This window comes from Trachemys scripta, chromosome 8 (assembly GCF_013100865.1).
Source record: "Trachemys scripta elegans isolate TJP31775 chromosome 8, CAS_Tse_1.0, whole genome shotgun sequence".
NCBI classification, from domain to species: Eukaryota; Metazoa; Chordata; order Testudines; family Emydidae; genus Trachemys; species Trachemys scripta.
Genome location: NC_048305.1, coordinates 107,912,799 through 107,940,652, shown reverse-complemented (window position 1 = coordinate 107,940,652; position 27,854 = coordinate 107,912,799). Strand labels below are relative to the sequence as shown.

Below are 27,854 nucleotides of genomic sequence, written 5' to 3'. Positions count from 1 at the left end.
ATTTCTGTTACCACTGTTGACTGACCCCTACATTTCTTGATAGAATTATTACCCCTCCAAATTGTTACAATCTCATTTGTCCAATGCTGCTGCTCCTCTCCTCCCCACCCTCCACTGAATCACTGCTGGAAGTTAATAATTTGACTCTTTGGAACGGGTTCTGTTGCTGTGGATTAATGTTTTCAGCTCCTGTAAAGTGATTTTAGAGCAAATATGAATTGCTGTTTCATGTGTATTTGCATCAAGTTGCCTGTGTAGCAAATCTGGGTCAGGGGAAAAGATTGAAACTATTTATTTATAAAAAATGAATGGGTTTATGTACGTGTCATTCCTACCTTTGGAATGCTTCAAGATAGACAGCTGTGATGTTACAAGCTATTTAAACTATTTCTTCATCTCTATTCCTATTACAAATGCTAAAAGGAAGGGACAGATTGAATACTAACTAGCTGAGTGCACCCAGCTTCCAGCGCTGCATACACAACACATTGCATTTCTTGGGCCTTTCCTTGCACAGCTGTCTGATGACATTAGTGACTCAGCATCAGAACCGGGTGGATGTTCCATACCTCCTGCCTGGGAACTGAGCATCTCTCTGTAATAAGAATCATCCATCTCATAAAACATAAATTCCTCCCATTCAAATCCTGACAAGGTATTTTAAGAATGTGCTTGACATTATTTAAAATGTATGTGTCCTGTTTGAATGTCAAAGACGACATTTCTATGAGTGCAAACAGAAGCCATGTGCCCCTTTCTGCCTTTCCCTGAAGGATTTCTGCTAGCCTAACACCTTTTGTTTAAAGCAGAGGTCGTTGAATTTCTAAAGATAACAACTGATTAGATGAAACCACTTTTCTAAAGGAGAGGTTATGTCCACTTAGATGTGACTGTTCTGCCACGTTCTATACCCAGCTGCACTCTTGTTCCGCCTTACGGTAAGTTCACTGCTTGAGCTTCTCTAGAATCCATGAACCTGGTCCGAAAGGAAAACTGACTCTGTTTGAACAATCAGTTTGGGTGACCGTTGATCTAACTATCTGTATAATTCTCTGTTGAGAGGTGTTTGATGTGTGAAGTAGCTTGGGAGTTTCAAGCATTAGCCCAATACTTTAAGGACAGGCCTAGACCACTGAAAGACCCATTTGCAGGAATCAGTGCATGATCGACAGGAGATTGATAAGAAATTCCTTCCAAACGGTCCTCATTGAGCCACGATGAGATTTATTTCTGTGACTAACCTTTTCTTTTGGTCCTGCTACTACAAAACCTGTCCTTTCTGTCCAAGCCTGCTGTCATTACTCAGCCACAGAGAGACTCTTCTATTAGTTATCCGGTATTCTTAGCTCCAGACGTTCTCTCTCCGCCTTTCAGGTGAAGCCCTGGCTGATGGCCAGTCCCAGAGTTCTGTTACACTGTTCAGAGACGTGGAACCAGCGAGTGATTGGCATGTTAAACAACAGGTGGACGAGGAATGACAACCGCTCTAAGTCTGAGGAAATGATGCCTTGCCCTCTGTTTTCAAAGTATAAAACACAATGTTAGTTTTCTGTATTGCTCTGGAATCGAGCTTAATCAACCTTTCAGGGAGTCTTTTGGCTGTTCTCTCCTGCCATGGTAGGTGTGTGGAGCAGGACATAGAGTTCCATGGGAACATTAGCACTTCATAGGTTACGTACCAGGTACATGGGCAGCGCCAGAAACAGTAAAGGGACACCATCAGCTTTAGTATTCCCCTTCCTTAACCTGTCTTTACCACACTACTGTCACAGGTAACACCTAAGATTCCTGTATGTGAGGGAGACTACAGGGAAGGGAAGTATTTTCCTTCGTTCTTTTGGTGTGTGTTTGTGCTTTCGATGGTGCTTTGTGTATGGTCGTTTTTGCTGTTTCCCTTCTTGTTTCTCTGGGGTTTTCACTCTCAAAAAGGGGGAAAACAAATATTTTTTAAAATGTAGAATGTGATTGTAAAACCCCAGACGTTGGCAGGGAGACACAGGCGGGTAACTACTGGAATTGTTGGTCACTCATTGCTTGTAGACTGACTGGACTTCAAGTGGACTCTGTCCCTCTAGAACCACATAAATCCGTATTCCTTCTGGTTAGTATTGTAGTTCACAGCTGATACTGAACCGCGAAGATTTATGGGATCCTTTCCAATACCTGGCACTGAGAGCTCAGAGCCATCCAAGACCCAGTAATGTACCAGGAGACCAAAAGAGCCACTGCTTGTATTCTGTACCTCCCTTTTCTCCTATTTGCCCACGTTCGGTTTCAGAGGTCCAGTCACATCACCAGCTGCCTCATTGGCGTATATCAGAGTTGATTCCTCAGCAGCAGCACAGGCATCCGAAACAGGTGCCTAACATGCCAATCATCGGGGTCTGGGATGTAATGAACGTAATGAGCACTAACAAGGAAATTATTTTTGTAGTTATCTTGTTTGCATAATTGGCGACACTGATGGGCTGGGTGTATTTGTCTATAATATCTGGAAGTTGACTGCATTATAAAGTACCAAGTTCATACTACTGCATGAGCCAAAGAATCCTAGAAATGCTTCTTTTAATTATTACCTTGTAAGAGACTTTTTAAAAAGTGTTTGATATCTGAGTCTGTCCCAATGTCCCTTTAGTGAGCACAGATTCCTTAGGACAATTTACCACAGCATCAAACTCTTGCCATCTCCTCCGATCAGATTCACAGTCTACATCCTACAGTCCCCACTCCCCATGCCAGCCCTTAAAAATCCATCTCTAGTGCTTCTGGAGGGAGGTGGGTGGCGTGCTCTCCCCAGCCGCAGAGACAGCTCTCCATATGGTGCTGGGATATCTGCAATGCCGTCTGTCCTTCGGAAAAGGGCACTCTGGTGGATCAGGCAGGATTCTCACAAGCCCAGTCGGATCCCCTGATAGCTGGGCTGTAAAACTCCCCTGTGCAGCTCTCACTTGATCAGAATTGTTTTCCCACATCCAAAAAGTGACCGAAGCGAACTGGAGACCACAGTCCAGACACTCATCAGATTTTTTCCCATGCCTGTTTTATACATGGCTTTTTGCTGTTACTTCATTCAGTTGTCATTAGCATTATTAACATGATTAGACTACCAGGTCTGTCAAGGCCAAAACATAGTGTCAGTGTCTAAGGCAGGTTTTAGAGCTGTAATGGAGTGGGTGGGTTTATGTCACGTGTCTCTTCCACGTCGTGGAGCCATTTCTGCAGCTCACCTTTAGGCCAGAGTTAGAATTGGTTCTCTTCTCTCTTTGTGTTGCTGTGTATAAAGCACAGGGGGCGGCTACTTTTTCTTTGCTGCTAGTGAGAGTGTTTCTGTTTGAATGGAGCAGAAGCCAGCGTGGCTCCATTTTACTGATTTCCATTGGAGATGCTCCAGCCAAAGCAGCGTATGTCAGCAAGAAGTGACCTACAGAAACAGGGTCTTTAAATTACTTTAGACAAAGTCCTGGATTTAAAAAGGAGCTGAGAGGGGATCCCCCTCTCAATGTGGTGCCTTTTAGTGAGGGGAAATGGAGGGCACCGGGCCTCAGCACCATGGATAGTTTCTGCTCCCCAAATGGCTGACATGGAAAGCAACTGCGGAGGAAGCCACACATTGGATTTCTCTCTCGTGGAGAACGTGGGCAGGTTGTTCAGGGCAGAGATGGGGAGGAGTGAGATAAATAGGCGCCCAGGGATGCAGGTGGGTGAAATTCTGTCTCCTGTAGAGCCGCTGGCTGAGCAAGGAGAGTATCTGCGTCAGTAGCTGGGATCCATTCGCACCAGCATTGTGACCCTCCTCCTTACAGAAATGCAGCGGCGATTCCTCTGACTCCTGGGCATTTCACTTGTGTTCGTTCTCGTAGTCCAGGGAAAAGATCAAACTCTTCCTGTCTTTGTGCCCTCGTGGCTGAGTCCAGGAGTCAAACGGGGGTGCACATGTGCCTGGGAGAGCTCCATGCAGAAAAGTAGCCCCGAGAGAAGCCACGCAGAGCTCCCGGTGGGTCTGCGGGATTCCGCTGAGCAGCGCAGCGTCTCCTCTGGCTGTTTCAGGGTTCGGGTTTCAGAGAGTTAAACTTGTGTTGGAGCTAGAGAGCTTTTTACACTGAGTTACAGACAGGGGAGAGAGAGTGGAGCCCAGCCCGCCCTAGCGTATCTGCCAGGCTGGTGGCCTTATCAGGATCTGCCTTCCCCATGTTCCGCACAATGCGCTTTTTAAATGTCACTTTTAAGCACTATCATTGCCGCTAATGATTTTTCCTAAGCAGCATGACTGTATTTGAATAGATAGGAATCTCGGAGAGCTGCTGCGGGGCTGTCGTCTGCGCCCATGTTGAAGGAGAAAAAAAGAAAACTCCAAAATGAAGCAGTGATTGGCACGGAGGCCCAAGTGCAGAAGAAAAAGCTGCTTGTCATTCAGCAGCAGCCATTTCTTCCCTCAGCTCCAGAAAGTCCAGCCTCATCCCTGTTCTCCCTGGCCCCGGAGGGCAGCCAGGGGCTCTTCTCAGAGCTTGCTGTGCTGTGCGCAAGATCAGCTTAGCACTGCCAATGCCTCTCCTAGCAACCTGTGCTCCCCCTGCCCATGGTGGGGAGTGGCTGAGTCCTGCTTGGGAGGCAGGCTGAGGGGTTTTGCTCCCATGTCAGCGGAGGGCAGTGTAGCCCGACACCTGAGGCTCCCTTACCAGTGGAAGAGCTGGCAGGCGTAGCAGTGTGCTCCCTCATTCCTTCAGCGATGCCGTGTTTGTTGTTAGTGTTTTAGGGCTTACCTCCAGGTGTGGTGCTTGCTAGGGCAGGCAGCCCCACGTAAGTCGGTGACCTCAGCCAGAGTCCTCCGTGTAGCACGTGCTGCCCAGAAGGGAGCGTTTGCATGATCGCGCCCTTAGACATGTTTTAACAACATTTACGGTCACAGTTTCTTTGTCTAATCAGCAGTGTGGCTGTCATGTCACTAGGAGGTGGGGCTGGGCGTCTGCCCTCTGAATCCTGCCTAGCCGGAGCCCCGTTGGATGACGATGGTGGTAATGATTAACGCTTATTGAGCAGCTGTTAGCCCCTAGATTTCAAAACACTCTCCAAAGGCAGGTCCAGGTCGGTGTCATTTTTCCAGGTGTACAGAGAGAGATATTGGGGTGGAGAAAGGGGAAGAGACTTGCCCAAGGTCACCCAGAAAGTCAGTGGCAAAGGTCTCCAGATTCCCAGCCCGTGCCCTTGCTATAGGGTAGCAGAGCATAGAGGAAATGACAGACGCAGTTTTCCTAGCACTAGGAAGTGAGTAAATGGTTAATCGTTAATTTGACAACTATCAATCAGAGCAGTTGCAAAGAACTGATAGAATTTACCAGTGCTTGGAAACTCCCTCGTCTCTGTGACTTCCATCAGCTCTGCAGATGGGGGCTGGTCAGGACCCATTCAGTCCTTCGGATCGTTCCCTATGGTAGGCTTTCTAGTGCCTTGTCCAAACAAGATGTGAATTTCTCAAGCGATGAGGCTCCCAGGAGCCAGGTCCACGGCCTATAATATATGAACATACATAAGAACATAAGAACGGCCGTACCGGGTCAGACCAAAGGTCCATCTAGCCCAGTATCCTGTCTACCGACAGTGGCCAATGACAGGTACTCCAGAGGGAGTGGACCTAACAAACAATGATCAAGTGATCTCTCTCCTGCCATCCATCTCCATCCTCTGACAAACAGAGGCTAGGGACACCATTCCTTACCCATCCTGCCTAATAGCCATTAATGGACTTAACCTCATGAATTTATCCAGTTCTCTTTTAAATGCTGTTATAGTCCTAGCTTTCACAACCTTCTCAGGTAAGGAGTTCCACAGGTTGACTGTGCGCTGCGTGAAGAAGACCTTCCTTGTATTTGTTTTAAACCTGCTGCCCATTAATTTCATTTGGTGACCCCTAGTTCTTGTATTATGGGAATAAGTACATAACTTTTCCTTATCTACTTTCTCCCCATCACTCATGATTTTATAGACCTCTATCATATCCCCCCTTAGTCTCCTCTTTTCCAAGCTGAAGAGTCCTAGCTTCTTTAATCTCTCCTCATATGGGACCCGTTCCAAACCCCTAATCATTTTAGTTGCCCTTTTCTGAACCTTTTCTAGTGCCAGTATATCTTTTTTGAGATGAGGAGACCACATCTGTACGCAGTATTCAAGATGTGGGCGTACCATCGATTTATAAAAGGGCAATAATATATTCTCAGTCTTATTCTCTATCCCCTTTTTAATGATTCCTAACATCCTGTTCGCTGTTTTGACCGCCTCTGCACACTGCGTGGACGTCTTCAGAGAACTATCCACGATGATTCCAAGATCTTTTTCCTGACTTCTTGTAGCTAAATTAGCCCCCATCATATTGTATGTATAGTTGGGGTTATTTTTTCCAATGTGCATTACTTTATATTTATCCACATTAAATTTCATTTGCCATTTTGTTGCCCAATCACTTACTTTTGTGAGATCTTTTTGAAGTTCGTCACAGTCTGCTTTGGTCTTAACTATCTTGAGCAGTTTAGTATCATCTGCAAACGTTGCCACCTCATTGTTAACCCCTTTCTCCAGATCATTTATGAATAAGTTGAATAGGATTGGTCCAAGGACTGACCCTTGGGGAACACCACTAGTTACTCCTCTCCATTCTGAGAATTTACCATTAATTCGTATCCTTTGTTCCCGGTCTTTTAACCAGTTCTCAATCCATGAAAGGACCTTCCCTTTTATCGCATGACAGCTTAATTTACATAAGAGCCTTTGGTGAGGGACCTTGTCCAAGGCTTTCTGGAAATCTAAGTACACTATGTCCACTGGATCCCCCTTGTCCACATGTTTGTTGACCCCTTCAAAGTACTCTAATAGATTAATAAGACACGATTTCCCTTTACAGAAACCATGTTGACTATTGCTCAACAGTTTGTTTTTCTATGTGTCTGACAATTTTATTCTTAACTATTGTTTCGACTAATTTGCCCGGTACCGACATTAAATTTACCGATCTGTAATTGCCGGGATCACCTCTAGAGCCCTTTTAAAATATTGGCGTTACATTAGCTATCTTCTAGTCATTGGGTACAGAAGCCGATTTAAAGGACAGGTTACAAACCTTAGTTAATAGTTCAGCAACTTCACATTTGAGTTCTTTCAGAACTCTTGGGTAAATGCCATCTGGTCCCGGTGACTTGTTAATGTTACGTTTATCAATTAATTCCAAAACCTCCTCTCGTGACACTTCAATCCGTGACAGTTCCTCAGATTTGTCACCTACAAAAGCGGGCTCAGGTTTGGGAATCTCCCTAACATCCTCAGCCGTGAAGACTGAAGCAAAGAATCCATTTAGATTCTCTGAAATGACTTTATCGTCTTTAAGCGCTCCTTTTGTATCTCGATCATCAAGGGGCCCCACTGGTTGTTTAGCAGGCTTCCTGCTTCTGATGTACTTAAAAAACATTTTGTTATTACCTTTGGAGTTTTTGGCTAGCCGTTCTTCAAACTCTTCTTTGGCTTTTTTTATTACATTCTTGCACTTAATTTGGCAGTGTTTATGCTCCTTTCTATTTGCCTCACTAGGATTTGACTTCCACTTTTTAAAGGAAGTCTTTTTATCTCTCACTGCTTCTTTTACATGGTTGTTAAGCCACGGTGGCTCTTTTTTAGTTCTTTTACTGTGTTTCTTAATTTGGGGTATACATTGAAGTTGGGCCTCTATTATGGTGTCTTTAAAAAGCGCCCATGCAGCTTGCAGGGATTTCACTTTAGTCACTGTACTTTTTAACTTCTGTTTAACTAACCCCCTCATTTTTGCATAGTTCCCCCCTTTTGAAATTAAATGTCACAGTGTTGGGCTGTTGAGATGTTCTTCCCACCACAGGAATGTTGAATGCTATTGTATTATGGTCACTATTTCCAAGTGGTCCTGTTATGGTTACCTCTTGGACCAGCTCCGCTCAGGACTAAATCTAGCGTTGCCTCTCCCCTTGTGGGTTCCCCTACCAGCTGCTCCATGAAGCAGTCATTTAAAGTATCGAGAAATTTTATCTCTGCATTTTGTCCTGAAGTGAAATGTTCCCAGTCAATATGGGGATAATTGAAATCCCCCACTATTATTGAGTTCTTAATTTTGATAGCCTCTCTAATTTCCCTTAGCATTTCATCATCACTATCACTGTCCTGGTCAGGTGGTCGATAATAGATCCCTAATGTTATATTCTTATTAGAGCATGAAATTTCTGTCCATAGAGATTCTATGGAACATGTGGATTCACTTAAGATTTTTACTTCATTTGATTCTACATTTTCTTTCATATATAGTGCCAGTCCCCCCACCCCACTCCACCCCCACCCCATGACCTGTTCTGTCCTTCCGATATATTTTGTACCCCGGAATGATTGTGTCCCATTGATTGCTCTCAGTCCACCAGGTTTCTGTGATGCCTATTATATCAATATGCTCCTTTATCACAAGGCACTCTAGTTCACCTATCTTATTATTTAGACTTCTAGCATTTGTGTACAAGCACTTTAAAAACTTGTCACTGTTTATTTGTCTGCCCTTTTCTGATGTATCAGATTATTTTTTATGTGAATGTTTATCATCTGATCTAGCCCCTGCTTCATCATCTTCCATCCTCTGCTCCTGACTATAACCTGGAGATTCTCTATCATTAGACTCTCCCCTCAGAGGGGTCTCTGTCCGATCCACATGCTCCTCTGCAGCAGTCGGCTTTCCCCCATAAAGATATCCCATCTCATAGAACTGGAAGGGACCTTGAAAGGTCATCGAGTCCAGCCCCCTGCCTTCACTACAGGACCAAGTACTGATTTTGCCCCAAATCCCTAAGTGGCCCCCTCAAGGATTGAACTCACAACCCTGGGTTTAGCAGGCCAATGCTCAAACCACTGAGCTATCCCTCCCCTGCAAACAAATGCATCACTGCCTGGGGGATTTTCCTCCTCCTCAGCGTACATTGTGCCCCTTTCCCCAGCTATGGCCTGGCCCCTTGTTTCTCTTCCGATAATTCCTCTGTGGCATGCACACCCTGCAGATATTTGGGAACATGTAGATCTCCCTGTGTCTATCACTTCGCCATTCATTTTCCCACTAGAAACACACTGCTCGCAGCCCTGCTGGTTGCCATCACAGTATCATGGTGGGGCAGCTTCCTGTTATTAAGTATTTTGCAGGCTCTTCACATTTGTTTAGTGGCGGTTTTGTTTTTGTAGCGGTCAGAATCTCTTTTCTGGTACAGACTGGAGGTTTCCTTTTACCTCCTTCATCTCTTGGGACCTCTCAAGCGTTCTCCAGGCCGTGCTCTGTGGCCCTGGTCACTGTTGTCTCCGTGTGCCCATAGCTGTACTGGACATATCTCAAGTTGCTTGCGCAGGGGCCTGACTTGTTGCTGAAGCATAGTGGCAGTATCGTAGCCAATGAGGTTAATCCGAGGCGCGATTATTGCTAATTGAAAACTTTTCCCTGAAAGTGGTGTTCTCAGAACCACGCCCCTGTCCACACCGGCCATGGCACGCAGCAATCGTGTTTCATCTGCAACAGTCCTCTTTGCAAGTCTCTTCCTTCATCCCTCCCTTGCTTTTTCTCTCCTCCCCCACCATAGCTCTGACATTTGGGTGCCTTGAGGTTAAGCACCTATAGATTGGCTAAGTAATGGTTAAGGAAAGTGGGGAGGTCATAAGTCTGCATTTGCATGTAAGCCCCAGTGAAGTTTACTTACTAGGCTAAATAACAAAGAGGAGATCGTCTTGTGTTGCCCCAACCTCCCGCCCCCACCCCCCCGCGTCCTCAAACAAACCCTCTCCCCTGTATTTACTGGTGCTTTCAACCCAAGCCAGCTGGCTTCTCTGGCTATAGCCTAAAACCAGAGTGTGAGACTTTCACTTGGACTTGGTAACCTTAGTCCTGGAACCCCAAGGGGAGAGGCAATTCTTGATTTCGTTATACGTGGAGCACAGGATCTGGTCCAAGAGGTGAATATAATGGCATTGCTCAGTAATAGTGATCATAATATAATTAAATTTAACATCCTTGTAGGGGGCAAAATACCAAAGAAACCCACCACAGTATTGTTTAACTTCAGAAAGGGGAACTACACAACAATAAGGAAGCTAGTTAAATGGAAATAAAAAGGAACAGTCACAAGAATGAAGGGCCTTCAAGCTGCATGGAAACTTTTTAAAAACACCATAAAGAGGCTCAAATTAAATGCATACCCCCAATTAAAAAAAAAAAAAAAGAAAAGGTAAGAGGACCACACACAAAAAATGACACCTTGAAAAAATAACTCACTTGATATTGCCCAGTTCTGTTCATTGTCTCTGAAGCTTCTGTCTTTGGCCCCTGACAGAAGACAGGATATTGGGCTAGATGGACCATTGGTCTGACCTAGTATTGCTGTTCTTATGTTCTTTTAACCTGCCCACGTTGTGGTGAGGATGCAGGATAAATCGCTGCTGATAGTCCTCTAGTGCCTTCCCACAATCCCTCCTCCCCTCCACCCCCCTATGTGCCCAGAAGGACAGAAAAATTCTCCCATAATTCACCAGGAAGGAATCCTAGAGCAGCTCCGCTTCCTGCAGCACAGAGAACCATGGGATATGCTCCTAGACGTCCTAGTGACACATGCAGGGGAATGCATTTCCAGTTACGACACAGTATTTTAGCTATGGCTTTGCAGTGTGGTGGTCACGCCTGGGCTAAGTTAACCTGGGTGCTCAGCACCTGAGTTAACTCTGCAGAGAAGACACACACTAGAGAGTAATAGGAGGAAATTAAGAGGGGGTAAAATAGGCTAAATATCAGAGAGATCGTCCCGCCAGTGAGTGCTGCTAGGTTGTGGCACAGGGTCCCTATCATTTGGCACGTTTAAAACTGAATTGGACAGAACACTACTACGCTACAATCGGGAGCCATCCTGCACGGGCCCCTGGATACGCACTAGGTGTTTTCCATCTCTAGGGTCTGGTCTTCTCTCCAGCTTGTCAGGGCCAGGAAGCTCCCTCCCACTCTGCTGCCTCTCTGAGCATGTGGAAATCCAACATTTCCCCTGAATTCAGCAATCACGCACGAGAGATGCTGGGCTGGCCCTGCATTCCGAAGGGATCCCGAGATCTCTGTGCTTTGGGGAAGCTAGCAGGTTGAGTGATTGCAGTAGCATGTTTTCTCTGTCTTGCTGAAGCCTCATTTTCAGCCCTAATGCAACAACAGCGAGGGCTTTGTGCATCATTTGTATTATGTGGCAGAACTCCGGGAAGTTCATTTTTTTTTTCTCCGTGACACACAGACTTCTGCTACAGACTCAATTTATCCTTCTAAATAATGTAGGTGGCGGTGGTTGATTCACATCACTTTCTCTTCTCTTCTAATGATATGAAAACCTGAGTTTGACCTCCTCCGCTTGAACTGAGAAGAAGGGAGATGGCAATTTCTGCAGCTATTCACAGTGCTGCTCTCCACAGTTATTCTGAACCGTGGCGGATGGAAGTGGGTTCAAATTCTTACAAGCAAAGGGGTTAATGTTTTCTTCTAGTTCAAGTATGTGGTTTGTGAGCAGAGTTCCCCTCCGACAAGCTGCTGGAGCCAGAAAAGTCTGAGCGTTTGGGGGTGCGTTAAAAATGAATTCCTTGTTGCCGTGGGAAAGCAGGCAGAGTAGCAGAGAGAGCCGTGTCTGGGCATTTGACCTTAACAGTGGCGGGTCACATTTTATTCTGGTCACCAGGTGTATTCTGGGTCTGTATCATTTTCTCACCTCTTTTCATCTAGGCCCCACCTGCAGCCCAGTTAGCAGAGTTTAGTTCAGCCAGTTTTAGGTCCCATCCGTACAAGGTGGAGAGCAGACTTGGAAATGTTAAATGTCATTCCAGCCAAACTGGTGTGAACATGGGTGGGACAGCCAGTGTGGATGGGGGTTGACCACAGTTCACCTGAGAGGGTTGGAAATTACATGTAAAATGTTCAGGCGTAGGGTAGACATAGCCTTGGTCTCGTGTGGTTAGCGCGACTCTCGCTATGATCTGGGGGCTGTTGTTATCATTTGTACCCTCGGTGTGCCTGGCACGCTAGACATGCAACGAGATCCTTCTGTGCCCAGAGACGCTTCCAGCCTGAGTGAAATATTCCCAGGGCGGAAAGAGTGGGAACAAAGGCAAAGGGAACTCTGTGATGTCCTTTGTTCTGCAGATTGTTTGCTTTTGCTGTTTGATTCTGTCTGTAATCAGGTGAGAGTGAGGAAAGGACTGGCATGGAGCGAGCTGATTAAAGGCAAGTCTAAAGATTTGGTGGAGAGGAGGGAGGATGAGCCGGCAGAGCAGGCGGCAAAGCCGCGGTTCTGTTCAGCAGAGGCCATGACTGTGGAGGCGTAAGAAGCAAACAGCAGTGGTTAGGCTACGTTTTGTTCAGCTGCTTTGATTAGAAAAATCTAATTTTAAAGTCTGTTAAAGGTCCTTTCATTAGACAGGAATCCTTTCCAGCCAACGCGGTAATTAACATGGAGCTGTATGTGTTTTCTTTATTTAAGCAGTGCATTTAAGTACCTGTGTCCAGTGGAAAGGCATCAATAACTGGTTTTCCCATGCAATTAAAAAAAAACTCACCCTCGCCAGCCTTTGACAAGAGCATGGACACCCTGGGGCTGCAGCTAGGTCCCACTGAGAGTCTGAGGGCCGCAGTTGGTGGTACACTTACCCAGGAAAGCTACTTTTCAAGTAGGGCCTGTGTTTCTCGTGTGGTGAAACTGTTCAGTTGTCATGTCTGGACTTGCCATAACCTGGGTTGTCTATGTCTTCTTGTTTGTGCACAGGGGCTCTGCAAATAGAGAACAGTGAGGAGTCAGACCAAGGCAAATATGAATGTGTTGCAACCAACAGTGCAGGAACCCGCTACTCTGCTCCAGCTAACCTTTACGTTCGAGGTAAGAGCAGCTCTCTCTCCAAGGGTCACTCTCTCCCTGTTTAATGAACTGTGTGGCTTTGCAATGAACAAGTATGTGGTCCTGTCTTTGTGCATCGATAACACTTTGTGGATTGTGTGACTTGAGTAGCCATTTGCTCAAGATTTGACAAACTAAATCCAAACGCATGTTTGAATAACATCAGCCTTGACTCAAATTAGCAAGACCTGGAAATCCATCTTCACCAAGCTTGTGTGATGCTTCTGTTGTCAAAAGAGCTGAGCTAAGGCCAGAATTTGAATTCCTTTGAATTTCCTCACATTGTGGCACAATTACGTAAGGGGAGGAGGGGTGTTTCAATCTCTCTTGTATAAAGACAAATCTTCAGTGGAGAAGTCTAAAATAAAGTCCCATTCACCTGCTAAGCCAAGGCTTGTCAGTTGTGGATGAGCAGGTCTTTAGCCGCCTGCTTTGGAATGTTTAGCCATAAAAACTAGAGAACAGAACAGCTTTTTGATGGTTTCTCGGTCAATCTTGTATCTGCATTGACGATGGATCCTATGGGTATTAAAGATACACACTAAGAACCCTTCTGAAACATAGCTGCTGTTCATGCGAAGAAACCACTTTCTAATGTTTATTGTCTTGCCTTTTTAAAACTCTTGTTTTCAGAATACAAAAATGACCAGACTTTACGGCTGATTGACCTCTGGCCTAACCTATTTTTCTAAATTAAATAAATCTGAATTACAAGTTTGGAAGGGGGGGGGAGGGGCGGTCTTTAAATAGTTGATTAACTCTGTTCTGTTCATCAAGAAAAAAAAATGCTTCCCTAGTTGGGATCTGGTATAGCCAGAGCAACCAGGTCAGAAATCCTTGAAAACTGGTTTGGGATTTGCCCAAGGGGTGTGATGCTACCTAAAGCTTTTTAGGAAGGTGTTTAGAACCCAACTTTATTTCCACATAGTAACTCAAGACACTGACAACTGTTGGTAAATAAAATCTCATCTTCATTTCTTCCTCTCTCTCTCCCCTTTGAGAACAACCCCCAAAGCCACCCTTGGAAGCTACAAATGCTTTGGTCAGTGTGAAGAGAGGAGAAGATGACGATAAAACGTCACATGTTGTGTGTTTGCTTCTAGGTGCCGCTTCGTGCCTTGTGCTCTTTTTGTTTGCCTCTAGGTGCTGCTTCTTGCACTGGGTTCTTTGCTTATTTGCCGGGGGGGGGAGGGAAGGGGGCTCATTTTGCAACATCAAGAATCTTTGGCAAACTAAAGTATCAGATTAAACATGCTCAGAAGATTAAGCTTTCTCTGTGTAGTGGGACCACTCCTTTGACTCTCTCAGTATAATTATGGATGATTTTAAACTCCCTGCATTCTTATAAATTCATTTTTCAGGCCAGCTATAGTAAAATTCATCCCCAGGTTGTCACTTCACACCCTGAGGGAGAGAGTGTTCATTTGAATGGATCACACTGGATGTTGTTGCACTGACTTTGGGGGTATTCAGCCTTCGTGCCACAATAGCTGAGTGTTTTCCTTCCTGTACATAGGATCAGTCTATGAAACATAACCTGTCGGTCATAGAAATGCTATGGAAAATACTGCTAGGAGGCCAGTATTTCAGCTGAATGCAGCAGCTTCTAGGGATGGAGAAACCTCATCTTCAATCTTGCTGGTTTCCCATTCATGGATGTTCATTCTTTATTTACCAAGAGAATCCCTTAAGACTGTAAGAAATACAGTAAGCAATAGCACTTGGCTTGCCGCACCCAAGGAGTTGCCTGGTCTGCATGGGCTTGGGGATGAGAATGGGTTTACACGTGGATGAGAGGATCCAGATGCTCCATGAAGAGAATGCTCCAGACGTGTGCTCAGTTCATTTTCTGTTTACCAGTGCTTTCCTTTTGTGTACATCTTGGACCAAGCCTCCTTTTATTGCACATCATCTTTACAATGCAAGTCTCTAGCCTGCATGATCCTGATAAAGCCCTGCAGTATATAGAAGACAGGTTACTCCATAAATCGTCTCCACATGAAATTCCCCATATGTCCTGGTTCCCAGATAATATTTATTGCTGAGGTATCTAATATCTAGTGTTTTACAAAACAAAATGTTCATCATGAATTCACTAGTTAGTGGCTTCAACAAGTCAGCCAAACCAAGAACCACAGCTTATACCTTTATCAAACTGAAAAAAAATGGTTCCCTTGTCTCCCATGTCTGGGCATTGCAGAATAAAAAAGAATCCCTTGTTTCTGCCCATGTGGTTATTATGCTGTACTGTGGTTAGTTAGAAGAATTGGTAACTTTCAATGGGGTCCTTGGAAAGTGCCTACATATTTGCTAGAGAAGACATTAATTAATGCTAAATTACAGTGGAATTAAGTGTTCTAGCTACACCACCACCACATCATGGTTTCGTAATGATTGACCTTATTACAATGAATACCCAAGGAATTAGCTACTTACTGGAAAGTGGCTGAGTATTGCTTCTATTGTAGCTTTGTGAGCAGAGGTATTAATTTCCATCCAGTGGTAATTCTCAGGAGTGCTTGTGCCTGCTTTCATTTATAGCCTATTGTTTTTTTAATAGTTCAAATGTTTGTTTCTCACTTGGCTCCTGGGGTTTCTAGTTTTTGATCATTTCCTCCCCTTTCCCATCCCCCAGGAAATGCTTTGTGGGAACCCTGGGTTACAAAGCACAGGCTCATTAGCATCTTTATTAATCGCGCCCCTCACACTAACAGAGGAAGTTCCTGGGTGCTGAGAGTGAGTGTCCAGGCGCTGCCCAGGGCTTCCCATATCACTAAAAGGAGGAGGAGGATGGAGCTGGCTACTCCGCAGTGTCTTGCCTCTGTGAATCCATCAGAGCCAGCACTTCAGCACAGATGGACTTCATTAAAAGTTATAACATTTCCACACAAGGGATTTGTAAAGGAAAGTGGATGCGTTTTCCTTCAAGCTGTTATTTTCATTGTAATAAGTGTGCTGAAAAGCTGCCCTCAAAAATGTTCTGCTTCTAAGCTGACAGGTCTGTCTGTCTGTAAAGCGAGTGCTCGGACCACGCCACACAGCACAGCCCTGCCCTGTGTGACTGACAGAGCACTTCACGCTGAATGGCTGGCTTCAGCCCAGAATGGTTGGCAGGAGATGTTTTGCACTCTCTGGAGAAGCAAAAGCATTGAAGACCATGCCAAAGAGAGGGGGATTGCAGATCAGAGAGAGAGAATCTATAGTGCTCTCAATGGGGTACAGCCTCACCTGGCCATTTTAGAAACGCAGTTCCTTCTGTCCAGCTGCACTTTGACATGCTGCTTCGACCCCTTGCCTAGTCTGTCAGAGCAGATCGGGAGTCCAATGACTGTGGTTTGTGTGCTGTTATTACAGTAACGCCCTGGAGTCCTCTTCAGGGTCAGGGCACCCCATGGTGCTGAGAGCTGGGCAAACACATACGAAGTCATGTTTCTTACAGTCTAATTTTAGACAAGACGCAATACGTGAATGTAACAGCAGGAGCGAAGACAGGCATAACAGTAGTAGGACCATGTTATTACATCGCTGTGTTGTGTGCCCAGCATAATGGTGCCAGTTCCCAGAAGAAATAAATTTCTTCCATCCTCCACTTGGCCTCTGGTTGCCTTCAGCCGCCCACAGAGGCTTGTGAGTCAGCAACGGGTTTTGCACTGCCATGCCACCAGGCTCCCCGTGGCTCTCATAGCTGGGAGGCACAGGCTAAACACCTGACTCTGGCCTCAGCCTTGGTCTGTCGTGCAGATGGGATCGGCCTCAGCCTAATGTATACTAAGCCGCTGGACGGGGAGACTGCATGGTATAATGTCCTCTTAGAGCACGACAGTATTCTCTAGACTGGGCCCCATGCTGCTGCTTGCGGGAGTGTAGCTGTAGGGTACCCTCAGGTTTGATTAGGAGATTCCATATTCAGACATGTTCGGGGTAAGACAAAAATAACCATTGTCCGGCAAATGGCCTTTGTTATAGATGCCACTTTTTGGACCTTCAAGGCATGGCTAGAGCAAGTCGTTGGTGTCTGGGTAGGTGAGACAGACACAGAAAATTCTCCACTCCAAAGGGTCTGACACATACTGTACATTACAGAGCAGGAACCTGCAAAACTGGTTTTCAAAAAGACAGCTGTAAATGAGGGCCCTGCCACAGAATTATACGTCTGTAAATTAAACAAGATCACAGTCAGTATAAATGGTATTATTATGATGCCTGTATATTTTCCTGCTTTGTCTCTTAAAAAGCCAGGCTTGTATTTAATTTGGAGGGGGTAGAATTTGCTTGATCTTATGTGCCGAGTTTCACCCTGGAACCAAATTAAACCAAAATAAAATTAGGATTGCAAGTCACTCTGGTCCTGGCAATAGCAATCCGATGAGAGCGCAGCTAGCATCTCCGGGTGCGTGGCTGCGGACTCCAGAGCTCTCCCTGGAGCCAAGTCACCTAACCAACCAAATTGGCTGCCTGACTGAGACTGTGATTTGTGTGTCTGTAAAGTGCTGAGCACATTGTGGGCGCTGTGCACATCACAATAATGATGCTGAATGACGAAGGTCGGCCTGGAGCAATGGCAGCAGAATTTGAAATATTTCAAAAGGAAATGTTTTGCTTATCTAAAATTAAAACCGGCTAAAGTAGCAACAACAATCAAAGCTGAGGGCATTGCCGATGGGACAGTCAAAGCTGAGGGCATTGATCAAATGATGAGTGATCAAAGCAGAGGGTTCTTGAGAAAGGGTGATAGATAATAGGAAAACTGTTCTGCTACGAAATACTACGCCCACGCCTCCAGCACGTGCTCCGTGTCAGTGCCTCTCATTAGTGCTGATCTGGTGGAGCTGTACAAATCCAGAGAAGGGCCCAAAGAGATGTTGCAAAGGCCAGGCCTGGTTAGCGTGGCCAGGAGAGAATGTATTACTCACAGGAATCTGGGAAGTGCCATATTGGATCTGACCCGTGGTCTGTCCAGTTTGGCCTCTGGTCTGTGGCAGTGGCCAGCCCCAGATGTTCAGAGGAAGGAGCAAGCCCTGCAATAGTAGCTATGGAATGACCTGTCTGCAGGGAAAGTTTCTTGCTTCCCCCAGATCATTGCGGTGTTGCCCGAACCATGAGGCAGAAGAGGTGGTTACATCCCTTTGAACAGTGATTTTAAACTTTTTTTCTGGCGACCCAGTTGCAGGCATCAATAATTTTCTTCAACCCAATGGAGCTGGGGATCAGGGGTTCAGAGTGTGGGAGGGGGTCTGGGCTGGGGCAGGGGGTTGGGGTGTGGGAGGGGGTCAGGGCTCTGGGCTGAGGGTGCAGCGCAGTGGGGGTGCAAAGGCAGGCTTCCTGCCTGTCCTGGCACCATGGACCATGCTGCACTCCGGAAGCGCCCAGCAGCAGGTCAGGCTCCCTAGGCAGAGGTGCACAAGCACCGCCCCCCCTCCCCCAGCCAATGGGAGTGCGGAGCCGGTGCTCAGGGCAGGGGCAGCGCGCGGAGCCAGTGGTTCCCCCCCACCTAGGAGCCAGACCTGCTGCTGGCCGCTGCCAGGTCACAGCACGGTGTCGGAACAGGTAGGCACTAGCCTGCCTTAGTCGGGCAGCACCGCCAACGGGACGTTTAATGGCCCGGTCGCCAGTGCTGACCAGAGCCACCGTGATCCAGTCCCTTCCATTCTGCGACCCAGTTCTGGGTCGTGACCCACGGTTTGAAAACCATTGCCTTTTAAAACTCCTGGTGGCTTTTTGTTTTTCGAATGCACTATAACAACTCCGGATATTCTTGTTAACCATATAAACCTCCAGTCTCTCCTTCCATCCTGTTAATCACAGAATCATAGAATATCAGGGTTGGAAGGGACCTCAAGAGGTCATCTAGTCCAACCTCCTGCTCAAAGCAGGACCAATTCCCAACTAAATCAGCGAAGCTTGTGACCTCAATGATAATGTGGCAATAAGTTCCATGGGCCAGCTGGGCTTCATGAGGAAAAGAATTTACAGCGTTCCCTTTGATCAGTTTGAAATTTGCCACCTTTCAGTTTCATTGTCCTCAAACATCCCCTGGCTCTTGAGGTGAGACAGGGAGAACAGCCGTTTCCGATGTACTTTCTCTGGCCTATTCATTATTTTGAATATTTTTATCATGTCCCCTCTTATTCATCTCCTCTAGAAGGCAAATAGTCTTCTCAGTCTCTCGTCATATGAGAGTTTTCCTGTGTCCCTAATAATAATTGTTATTAAATAAACAGTAGTTCTCCACCCTTTTCTCAAAGCGCTGTACAGATGTTAAATAAATAAACCTCACCACTGATTATTCCTTGCAAAGCCCTTTGCAGGTGAAAAGTGCAATCTAGGGACCATGTCTGATTATTTATAAAATGTGCTTTATGAAACATGGAATCTAATTGGTTGATATCCAAGGATGTGATACAGCTACATGGGTAGGACTTGTTAGTTATATTTCCCCCACACACACAATATCTGGTATAAAATATCATATCACTGTACTAGCTAAACATCGCAGATCCTCTCATTTCCCATGCACAAGGGGCCACACGCAATGGAGCTCTGAGATTGTGCCATTATAATTGTGTGCATGAGTGTGTGTGCACTACAAGTGGGAAGGAACAGATGGTGTTTGTGTCTCTCCGCTATCGCTAATGCACCCACCATTGTGGCTCTTGAACATCCTGTATTTGTATTTGTGGGGGGAGGAGGGTCTTAGTCTCAGTTCATCTGGGATAAAACAGCCAATTTCTCCTTGGGTAGTTCTCCGCTGTTGAGAAGTGTGAAAAAGGAAAGTCACAGTCCCTGGGTCTCAAAATACAGGTGTGTGAATGAGCAGGAACAGGTTAATTCCCTCTGGGCTTTCCTAGTCTTGGTGGTTTCTGTCTTTAGACTGTCAGGTCTTTGGGCAGGGCCTGTTGATGTAAAGCGCTTTGAGATCTGCTGATGCGACGTGCGCTGGAAGAGCTCAGAATTATTGTTCTAAGATTTATCTCGTACAGCACTGAGTGCACTATTGGTGCTCCGCAAACGCGGAGAATTCCCTGAGCAATGGCAGTGCCAGTTGGACGTGAGCTCTCGGGGGGGTTAGAAATTGTTTGCTGCCCACTCTGCGGAGCCTTGGAAACCTACCGGTATTTTGTTAAGCTCGTGATCGTTGTGCTCAGCCCTGTGTGGACATATCCTAGGCACAGGCCCCATCCCTACTGCAAGAGCCTACGCTCTTGTGTCAAATATCCGAAAGCAAAGACTCTTACCGCCCTACAGTCCTGCTGTCTGAAGCAAGCTGCTGCGGTAAGAATATTGCTGCTGCTGCATAAAATGATCCTGTCTTGGAAGAGTCTGAACCAGATTCAGTCAGCATGGGAATTTCAGTGTTCGGAGTGCTGGAGCCATCTGATGATCTGTGCTGGCAGGCACGTCTCTGACATGGCCTTGATCTTTAGGCTTCCTCGCTGTCTCTCCCCCGATTGGGGGGAGAGTGATTTTTTTCTGTCTGGTGTGATTGGCTGCCCCCTAGTCATTCCCATTGTGACTTGACTTACATCAGTGTTCCCAGAAAGGCAGATGAGTTTGAATCCTTTCGGGACACTCAGGGTACATGAGACACTGTGGACACATGACATGCAATGGCTGATCAGGCACCCCTGGGTGCGGACACACACCACATCTCTAAATCCTCTGTGCCCTCATGGCCCAAATTCCTCTGCAGTTTTCACTGTCACTATTCAAAGTCCAGTGCACTGTAGAAAGGTGACAGGTCTGTTGGTAAGACATACTTCCACAGCGTAGGAGTGACAGGGATAGAGACTTGGAGATAAGAGAGAATTGGAATGGGAGCTGGAAGGAGAATTAACTTTCAATTCAGCGTGTATCAGCCTTTTTACAGACAAAGTAACAACAGCAGAAATTTAAATATTAGCCAAAGAAAGAAGAGAGAGAGCTTTCTGTCTAGTCTTTGTGAAACAGCCTGCTGGTTATGTCCTAGAGTCCGTTAATATAATAAGAGATTAAGAGATAATCCAGCAATTAGTGATGAGCAACGGCCTCGAAACTTGTTTTTGTCTGGCAGGCTAGAAAGTAATCTGTTTGAACTAGCTTGTCTCACATGAGTCCCTTCACCTCTGTAACTAATCTGAAGTGTAAATACTTTTGGGAAAGCCGTTGCCAGAGCAGCCAGCCCTCCAGACATGCTGACAACCTCCCGATCCCTTCCAGCTACACAATGCAGCAAACATTGTGCCAACCTGAGATTTCCAAGGGGAAACCTGCTGATCCTCCGGTGGGACCAGCAGGCATCAGTCTGCCTGCCCATCCTGAAGGCCAGGTCATATACATCTGTGATTCCTTGGCGACTGTAGATATCTAATGCAGCCACCACTAAGGCATGCTGTGACCCACTGACCGACTACGGCTCCCGCAGCTGATGTGTTACTGGACCTTGCCGTTAAATTAGGGTTGTGGCCTTTGTACCTTCTTCTTACTGCCCTGTTCAGTCACAGGGGTCAATAAAACTGACTTGTTTCCTCACATTTACCCCAGCTCATTTGTACCCCAGTCGCATGCTGCTGCTGCTAGTATTAGTACACGCTGCGCTAACATATGGGCTGTAGGACCGTTTCCGTGTATTGTCTCGCACAGTGCACTGGCCTGCAGCACCGCCTCGTCTCTCAGTGCAAGGGCTGCTAGGAAGTGTGACCTCTTTCTTGAGATGAGATGAGCTAAGCTGAATCTCAGACCCTCTCGACCTGCTGAGCCCCCAGCAAAAGGTGGGATGTATTTCTTTAGGGGATGAGAGCGTCCCTCCTGCTACTGTATGTGGGGTTTTGCCTCTGTGTCTGTACAGGGGGAGAAGAGAGAATACCAGCTTTGAAAGGGACTGAAGGAAATGTGGGCCTGGAATCAGGACTGTGTTGATAACGGACATTCAAGAGGTGTGATCTCTGGTCTTAGCACTTGCTCCTGAGTTCCCAGCCTGCTGGCTCTAGTCCCCCCGAATCAGGTACTCAAAGGAATAAAAGCAACGGTAGTGCTGTTCTCCTCCAAGCTCCATTACACTCCATTACATTAGGCCTCTGCTGCAGCCCATATTAGCAACTCATTGCCTGTTCTACATCATGTCAGTGTGGGTTAAAATCCTGTCCTCTTTGATCACTGGAAGTGACTGACTGACTGTACTGTACACACTGGACCACATGCTGGTTTTTAATTTGCAATGTTTCTTCTGAAAAGCAGGTTTCTCCCCCCACAGCCTCCCTCACCACAAAAGAATGTGATTCGTAAGCACTCTTTAACCATCAGCCCTCCTCTTTGTGTTCTCTCAGCGAGGGGTGGGGTACAGCCAATATGCCACAGATCTCTAGCTGGAGTGATGGCGTTCTGGCTAAAGAAATAAGATGTTCTTTATCCCTAAGGAAAATGTAACTAACCTTTTACTGTCTCTCCTGCAGGAACAAAAACTGGGACCTCCACATTCATTCTGGGTGTTCTTGTTGCTTTGATTTCTTGTCTCTCTCTCTCACTCCCAGCACAATGCTCCAGTAAGGCTCTCCCGACCCTGAGCTCAGCTGAGACTGCACATGTCTGTCAATTGTCTAATACCTTTCTGCCACAATTAGCTCTTTGGTTGGAGAGGGGGAGCAGCTCTTCCTGGTAGAAGACTTTCCATTTACCACCAGGAACATTTCCTCTAACGTTATGATCTACATGTCTATGCTCTGCCCAGTGTGTGGTCAGTGGGTTCAAAGTGCCTTTGCCATCATCTCTATGCTTGGAATGGGAGCACGGGAGTGTTTGGAGCAAATCCATGCGGTGATTAAAGGCGTGCGTGTGTGTGTGTCACATGTGTTCACGTGTCTGTGCTTCGAATACTGGCCAGGAGTGGGGCTGCCCACCGAAAAGCTCCGCAGCTGTTGGGGTGTGATGTACACTCCTGTCTGCCATGTCTCCGTATGTCTTGAGTCGGTCAGTGGGTGCTTGTCCCTGAGCAGTGCATGTGGAAGCGCTTTGTCCTTTGCGAGTGTGAAGCTGTGTGCGTGCGTTGTGGGGAATCCTGACTGACTTCTGCAGTCTTGTCTTGTTGTTTCAGTGGTGTGCGGACAGATGAAGCTTGGCCTGTTTTTACTCTCTGTGTTTTTCCTTGTCTTTTTTTTATTCCCTCCTCATCTTCATCGCACTCTGCCATCAAACAAAACAAACTTTCATCTCTCAGATCAGCGAGAAGGTTGGTCCTTTTCACTTCTTATCCATCTACAGTACGCCACGTCAGATGGGACTTTTCCAGTAGGGAAAGGAGAGCCACCCCTGAAAGGGGCGGGCCCTACAGACCCTGGCTCCCTGCCAGGCACGGCCACAGCGCACCCGATGAAATCTGCTTACTGTTTGCTATGACTTTGGTGATGGCATTGATACACTGCTTGCATGCCTTTCTTGCTTGAGAGTTCAAATGCACAGAATATATTTGCATGCAAAACACCAGCTGCGGGTTCTGTGTTTAAGGGGAAAGAAGTGCATGCTACGTCTGCGGGGTTCTGCCTTCACCCATTACCCGTACCAGGCTCTGCGCTAATACATCTGAACTGCTTCTGTTTCCTGGTAGGAGATCAAGAGCACTAGTTGGAAGCTTTGATGTGACTGATCTCCCCCTCTCGCTGTGTGAGCTGCTGGTGGAGAGCAGGAGCTGCACTTTCTCCTTTTGCTTCATTGTTTTGGGTTTTTAGATTGCTAAACGCCCTTTTGATCATGGCTGTAGGCAAAGGCTGGAGTGCTCCTCTCCCCTGCACCTGTATAAAAAGAGGGGGAGCTGAGGACAATGGCCCAGTGCTCTGGTGCCTTTGTGTTACACGTGGCTTCCTGCTCTTCTGTGGTTCTCACTCCCTTGGCGTGCTGGGATCTCCAGGCCTCCGAGCCCCCTTGCATGTCCGGGTGGCAGGGTTTGCCTTCGCCTTCCTCACTTGGGCTGGCGCTTTGCCTTGCTGGTAGCAGAATTTGACCTCAGCCTTGCCCGGGTGACCCCTTGACAAGCCCAGTTGCTGTCCTACCAGGAGCTCTGGGTCACTAGGGAACGTTGCTTTACCCTCTCTCTGTCCCCATGCAGCTCCATTGCCCTGAGAGCAGAGTGGGACCAAAGAACAATCACACAGGGAAAGGGCATGGGCAGGTCAAACATTTACATGGAAAGCCAGGTCTAGGCCAATGCTGAGGCCTTTGAGATTTGTGACACATTTAGCACTGATGAAAGTGCTGGGTTTGACAGTCCTGGTGACTGGTTTAATTCCCAGAATAGATCCGTCCTGGGCAGGCCCATTCAGCCCGGGGGCCAGTTAGCATGGTGGTATTGTGATGTGCAGCCCTGCCCCCAGGAGCTGGTGGGACCCTAGCTTGTTTCACACAAGCCACCGAGCAGCCATCTGAGTTGACTTGATTTTAATGACGATTAGAACATGTTTAGCTGTTCCAGTGCAGGATTTACTTAGTTCCCATTTCCCTCCCTGAAACATGCTCCCGTTTCAGTTGTACTGAGGCAGAGGCTCTTGTGTTCCCTCTAAATATAGAATTCTTGGCGATTAGAATTACCCGCCCCTGAGACAACAGTGAAAAGAGAGAAAACCCCAAAGCCGAGCCCCAGAGCCTCCCGGATGTCACTGAATTGCAAGGCTGCGGAGAAGGCTCAGAGATCACAAGAAGAGTGAAGCTCTGGCTCTGTCTGGGCGTGTCTGCATTTCAGTAACACACTTTAGTGGCAGGGAGCTGAGCAAGTGAGAAAATGGCTATCAGCCAAGAGGAGCAGATCATCTCTCCTTCTCTCCTCTCTCCATTGGCCTCTCCTTCTCACCCTATCAAAAATCCACACGTCCACAAATATTTAATGTGACGGCAGAAAATAGTTTCTAAATATTCCAATGGGATTTGCAGTGCTTATAATTTGTTTGGCACTGATAATTACATCTTACATTTTTCTAGCTTTACTTAAAACTGTGTACTGCTCACCCATGCATTTAATTATTGCTCTGCGACTGCTACAAGGTTATTTATTAAAGAGTTATTTTATCTTGATACAGTGGATCTTTTTTCTTATTCCCCTCCTTAATGTTGTGTTATTTTCATCAGAGAAATTTCAGAGAGTGAATGCAAATTGCATAGCTCCCCAATCTCCGTCTCCCGTACTTTGCTATTAGTATGTCACTATGCTGAATGCTGATGTCTCCAGTGCTGCAGCACTGTAATGATATATCCTCTTTTATATGTGGTTGTCAGCGCAAATAATTAGACCTAAAAGTTATAGCTGAAATATAATCCAAAAATGGCAAGGCCCTGTTTTGGAAATTGTCTATAAAATGTCAGCATTCAAGGATGCATTGGGAACATAAATAGTACAGCATTGTTTGAGCACAAGATTAGACTATAAATGCATTTTTCTGGTTCCAGTTTTTCCTCTCCTGCTGTTGATTCTGACAATAGATTGTGAGGCTCCAGTAACTACCTTTCGATTTGGAGACCTTGCTTAAAAGAGAGAGATGAAAGGTGTCTACAGCTGCGTAAACCATGCAGCCCAATGATCCTGTTTCTAGGAGGTTGTCTCCTAAGTTCACTCCTTCCCCACCTCAAGCAAGTGGCTTGGAGAAAGAGAGGGACTTGTAGGCAGTAGGCTTGGAGTTGGGGTGCCAAGACATTCCGCTTCCCTGGGAACGGCTGCTCTTTACCCAGGAAGGAGGGAAGAGGAGGGGAAGCCAGGAGCAGAGGGTTTGGGTACAAGAGGAGCAGCAGCTGGGAGACTGGGGGGTCCCTCATGCCCAGGAGAACACCAGAGACAAGGCAGCAGCAGAGGCTCTTGTGAACATACATGGGGGGCAGCACTGATGGGCTGGGGGAGAAATCTGCCCTGCCCATCCCTCACCTGCCACTGTGTGATTGGCCAGGGGACTGGGAGCTGGGGATCGGGCTGGTGCCACCATGGCAGGGCAGTGAGAGCAGAAGGGATTCGGTTTGGGAGCCGAGGGAGACCAGGGAACAGATGCATGGAGTACAGGGTAGTGGGAGGAGAGGAGCATTGAGTTTTGGGGTAGAGGGGCTGTGGGAGCTAGAGAGAGGGGGTCTGTATTTGGGGAGGGTACGGGGGGGCGGGTGACCAGATGTCCTGATTTTATAGGGACAGTCCCGATATTTGGGTCTTTTTCTTATATAGGTGCCTATTCCCCCACACACACTCTGTCCCGATTTTTCATACTTTCTGTCTGGTCACCCTGGGGGTGGGGGGAGAGGAGTCAGCTGCTGTTGCCAAGATAGCTAGTGGGAAAAGACAACTTCACTTCCCCTTTCCCAGGGCTGCCGCCCTTGTTTCACTTTGGAAGTCTGGCCCCTCCCCACACACACTCTGTTGCATTTCCACTGGGGCCCTGCTCTGCTCCAGCACATGAGAGATGTGATGGCTCTAAAGGTCTTGGTTAACCCTTGAGTGTGTGAAGCCGTTGGTTGGTGCCCGGAGTCTCCCAGGCTGAATGGGGAGCAGAGAGAGGAGGGTAGACCTGCGGGCTCTTCGGGTGGTGAGGTCACTCTCTCACAGAATCAGAGACTTGGAGGAACAGCCGCTCCAGGGGTGAAAGGAGCAGGGCAATCGATCCAGGCTCTTTGCGCCAGCTGCAGGGAATGTGCACGCTAATGCATGCTAAATTATTAACCCTTCTCAGTCTCTTCCGTCTGCGCTGTGGTGTTGCTTGTTTCTCCCACAGCTCCTCGGAGAATGTGCTGCACGGTCCTTTCACCCTCTCCTGTATGATCCAGAGCAACGGCTCAGGTTGCATTGGGTGATTTACCACTTCGGGGTTCACTTTCCCTCCCAGGCAGGGCGCTCAAAGGGGGAAGCTTGCTGAATTGCTCTGCGTTATGCAGCCTTTCATGATGCCCAGTTCTGGGATGAATGGCAATGAATCTCATTTTTGACAGTCTGCTGGTTTAAATGAACCTCTGAATGATACTATTGTCTGCTGAAATCATTTTAATATGCACAGCAATTTTCCCCATGCTGTTCTTGCAAAACCTCCAAACCACCTTCTTTGATCTTGATCCAAAAAGAAGATTTAAAAAAAAAATTGCAAATTCTTGTCAAGAAAATTGTAGTAAAAAAGGGAGGAAGTTACTGCAAGAAATGGAGAGTAACAAAAATTGCCAAAGCGTTTAGGTGGCATCACAGGCTGCACTAGCTGTTGTGATTTGACTTGTAAATTGGTTTACATTTCTGGAGAGCTGCTCTTCGAGGGAGTTATGCTGGTTTAAATTATTAGTGGGTTCTTATGCTAGGGGAAGCAAGAGACTTACAGAACTAGCTTGAGCCAGAACAGCATGTGTGGGTGCTATGTAAGCTTCTCTGAGAGCTCTACCCGCTCTCTGTAATGCTAACTGACAGCAGCTCTGCTTGTCCCACTGGACCAGCCACTAAAAAAAGCTGCCAATTATCCCCAGATGATGTGCTGGTTTGTGTGAGAGTTCATCTCCTGTATTTCCCTTACCGACGGTCTGGCTAGATTAGAATCATGGCCAGATTCGTAACTAAAGGCATCTCCGAGCCTCCCCCTCAGCCCTGGTATCCATTGTTACTAGCCGAGAAGGTGTAACTGAAAGGATGCTGCCCCTCACTCCACTTAGCAGGGAGCCCAGCTGAGCCCCATTGATTTCCCAGCCCCGCTCTGGTGAGGGAGGGGGCCAGCTTTGTGGCAGTTCCTCAGTGCGTCACCAGCAAGACTGAATCAATCTCTCAGAAGTAAACTTAGGAGGCCAGGTTAATCTCCTCACGTCCTAGGTGTGAGCGCACGATGGAGCCTCCTTGCCAGCACCGGCTGCTGGCTGCTCTCGGTACCACCGTGAGGTGTGGGCAGATCAGCTCTCCCTGGGCACTCCAGCTAGACATGCCCAGACACTGAGGCCTGGCGGGGGGTGCAG

General features: G+C 46.9%; 1 protein-coding gene and 1 pseudogene across 13 annotated transcripts in view; both read left to right on the top strand.

Annotated features, from left to right (window-relative positions):
- PTPRF (protein tyrosine phosphatase receptor type F) overlaps positions 1-27,854 on the top strand; it is a 412,513-nt gene that overhangs the window by 287,760 nt on the left and 96,899 nt on the right. For 7 of the 13 annotated variants that reach the window (XM_034778805.1, XM_034778804.1, XM_034778801.1 and 4 more), the window contains exon 6: positions 12,813-12,923. In XM_034778805.1, the coding sequence (XP_034634696.1) occupies positions 12,813-12,923 (111 nt within the window). Of the gene's footprint in view, positions 1-12,812; positions 12,924-23,130; positions 23,143-27,854 lie in introns of all 13 variants that reach the window. The other 6 variants (XM_034778802.1, XM_034778800.1, XM_034778798.1 and 3 more) reach the window with 1 other exon arrangement.
- LOC117882311 lies at positions 9,399-9,484 on the top strand (annotated as a pseudogene).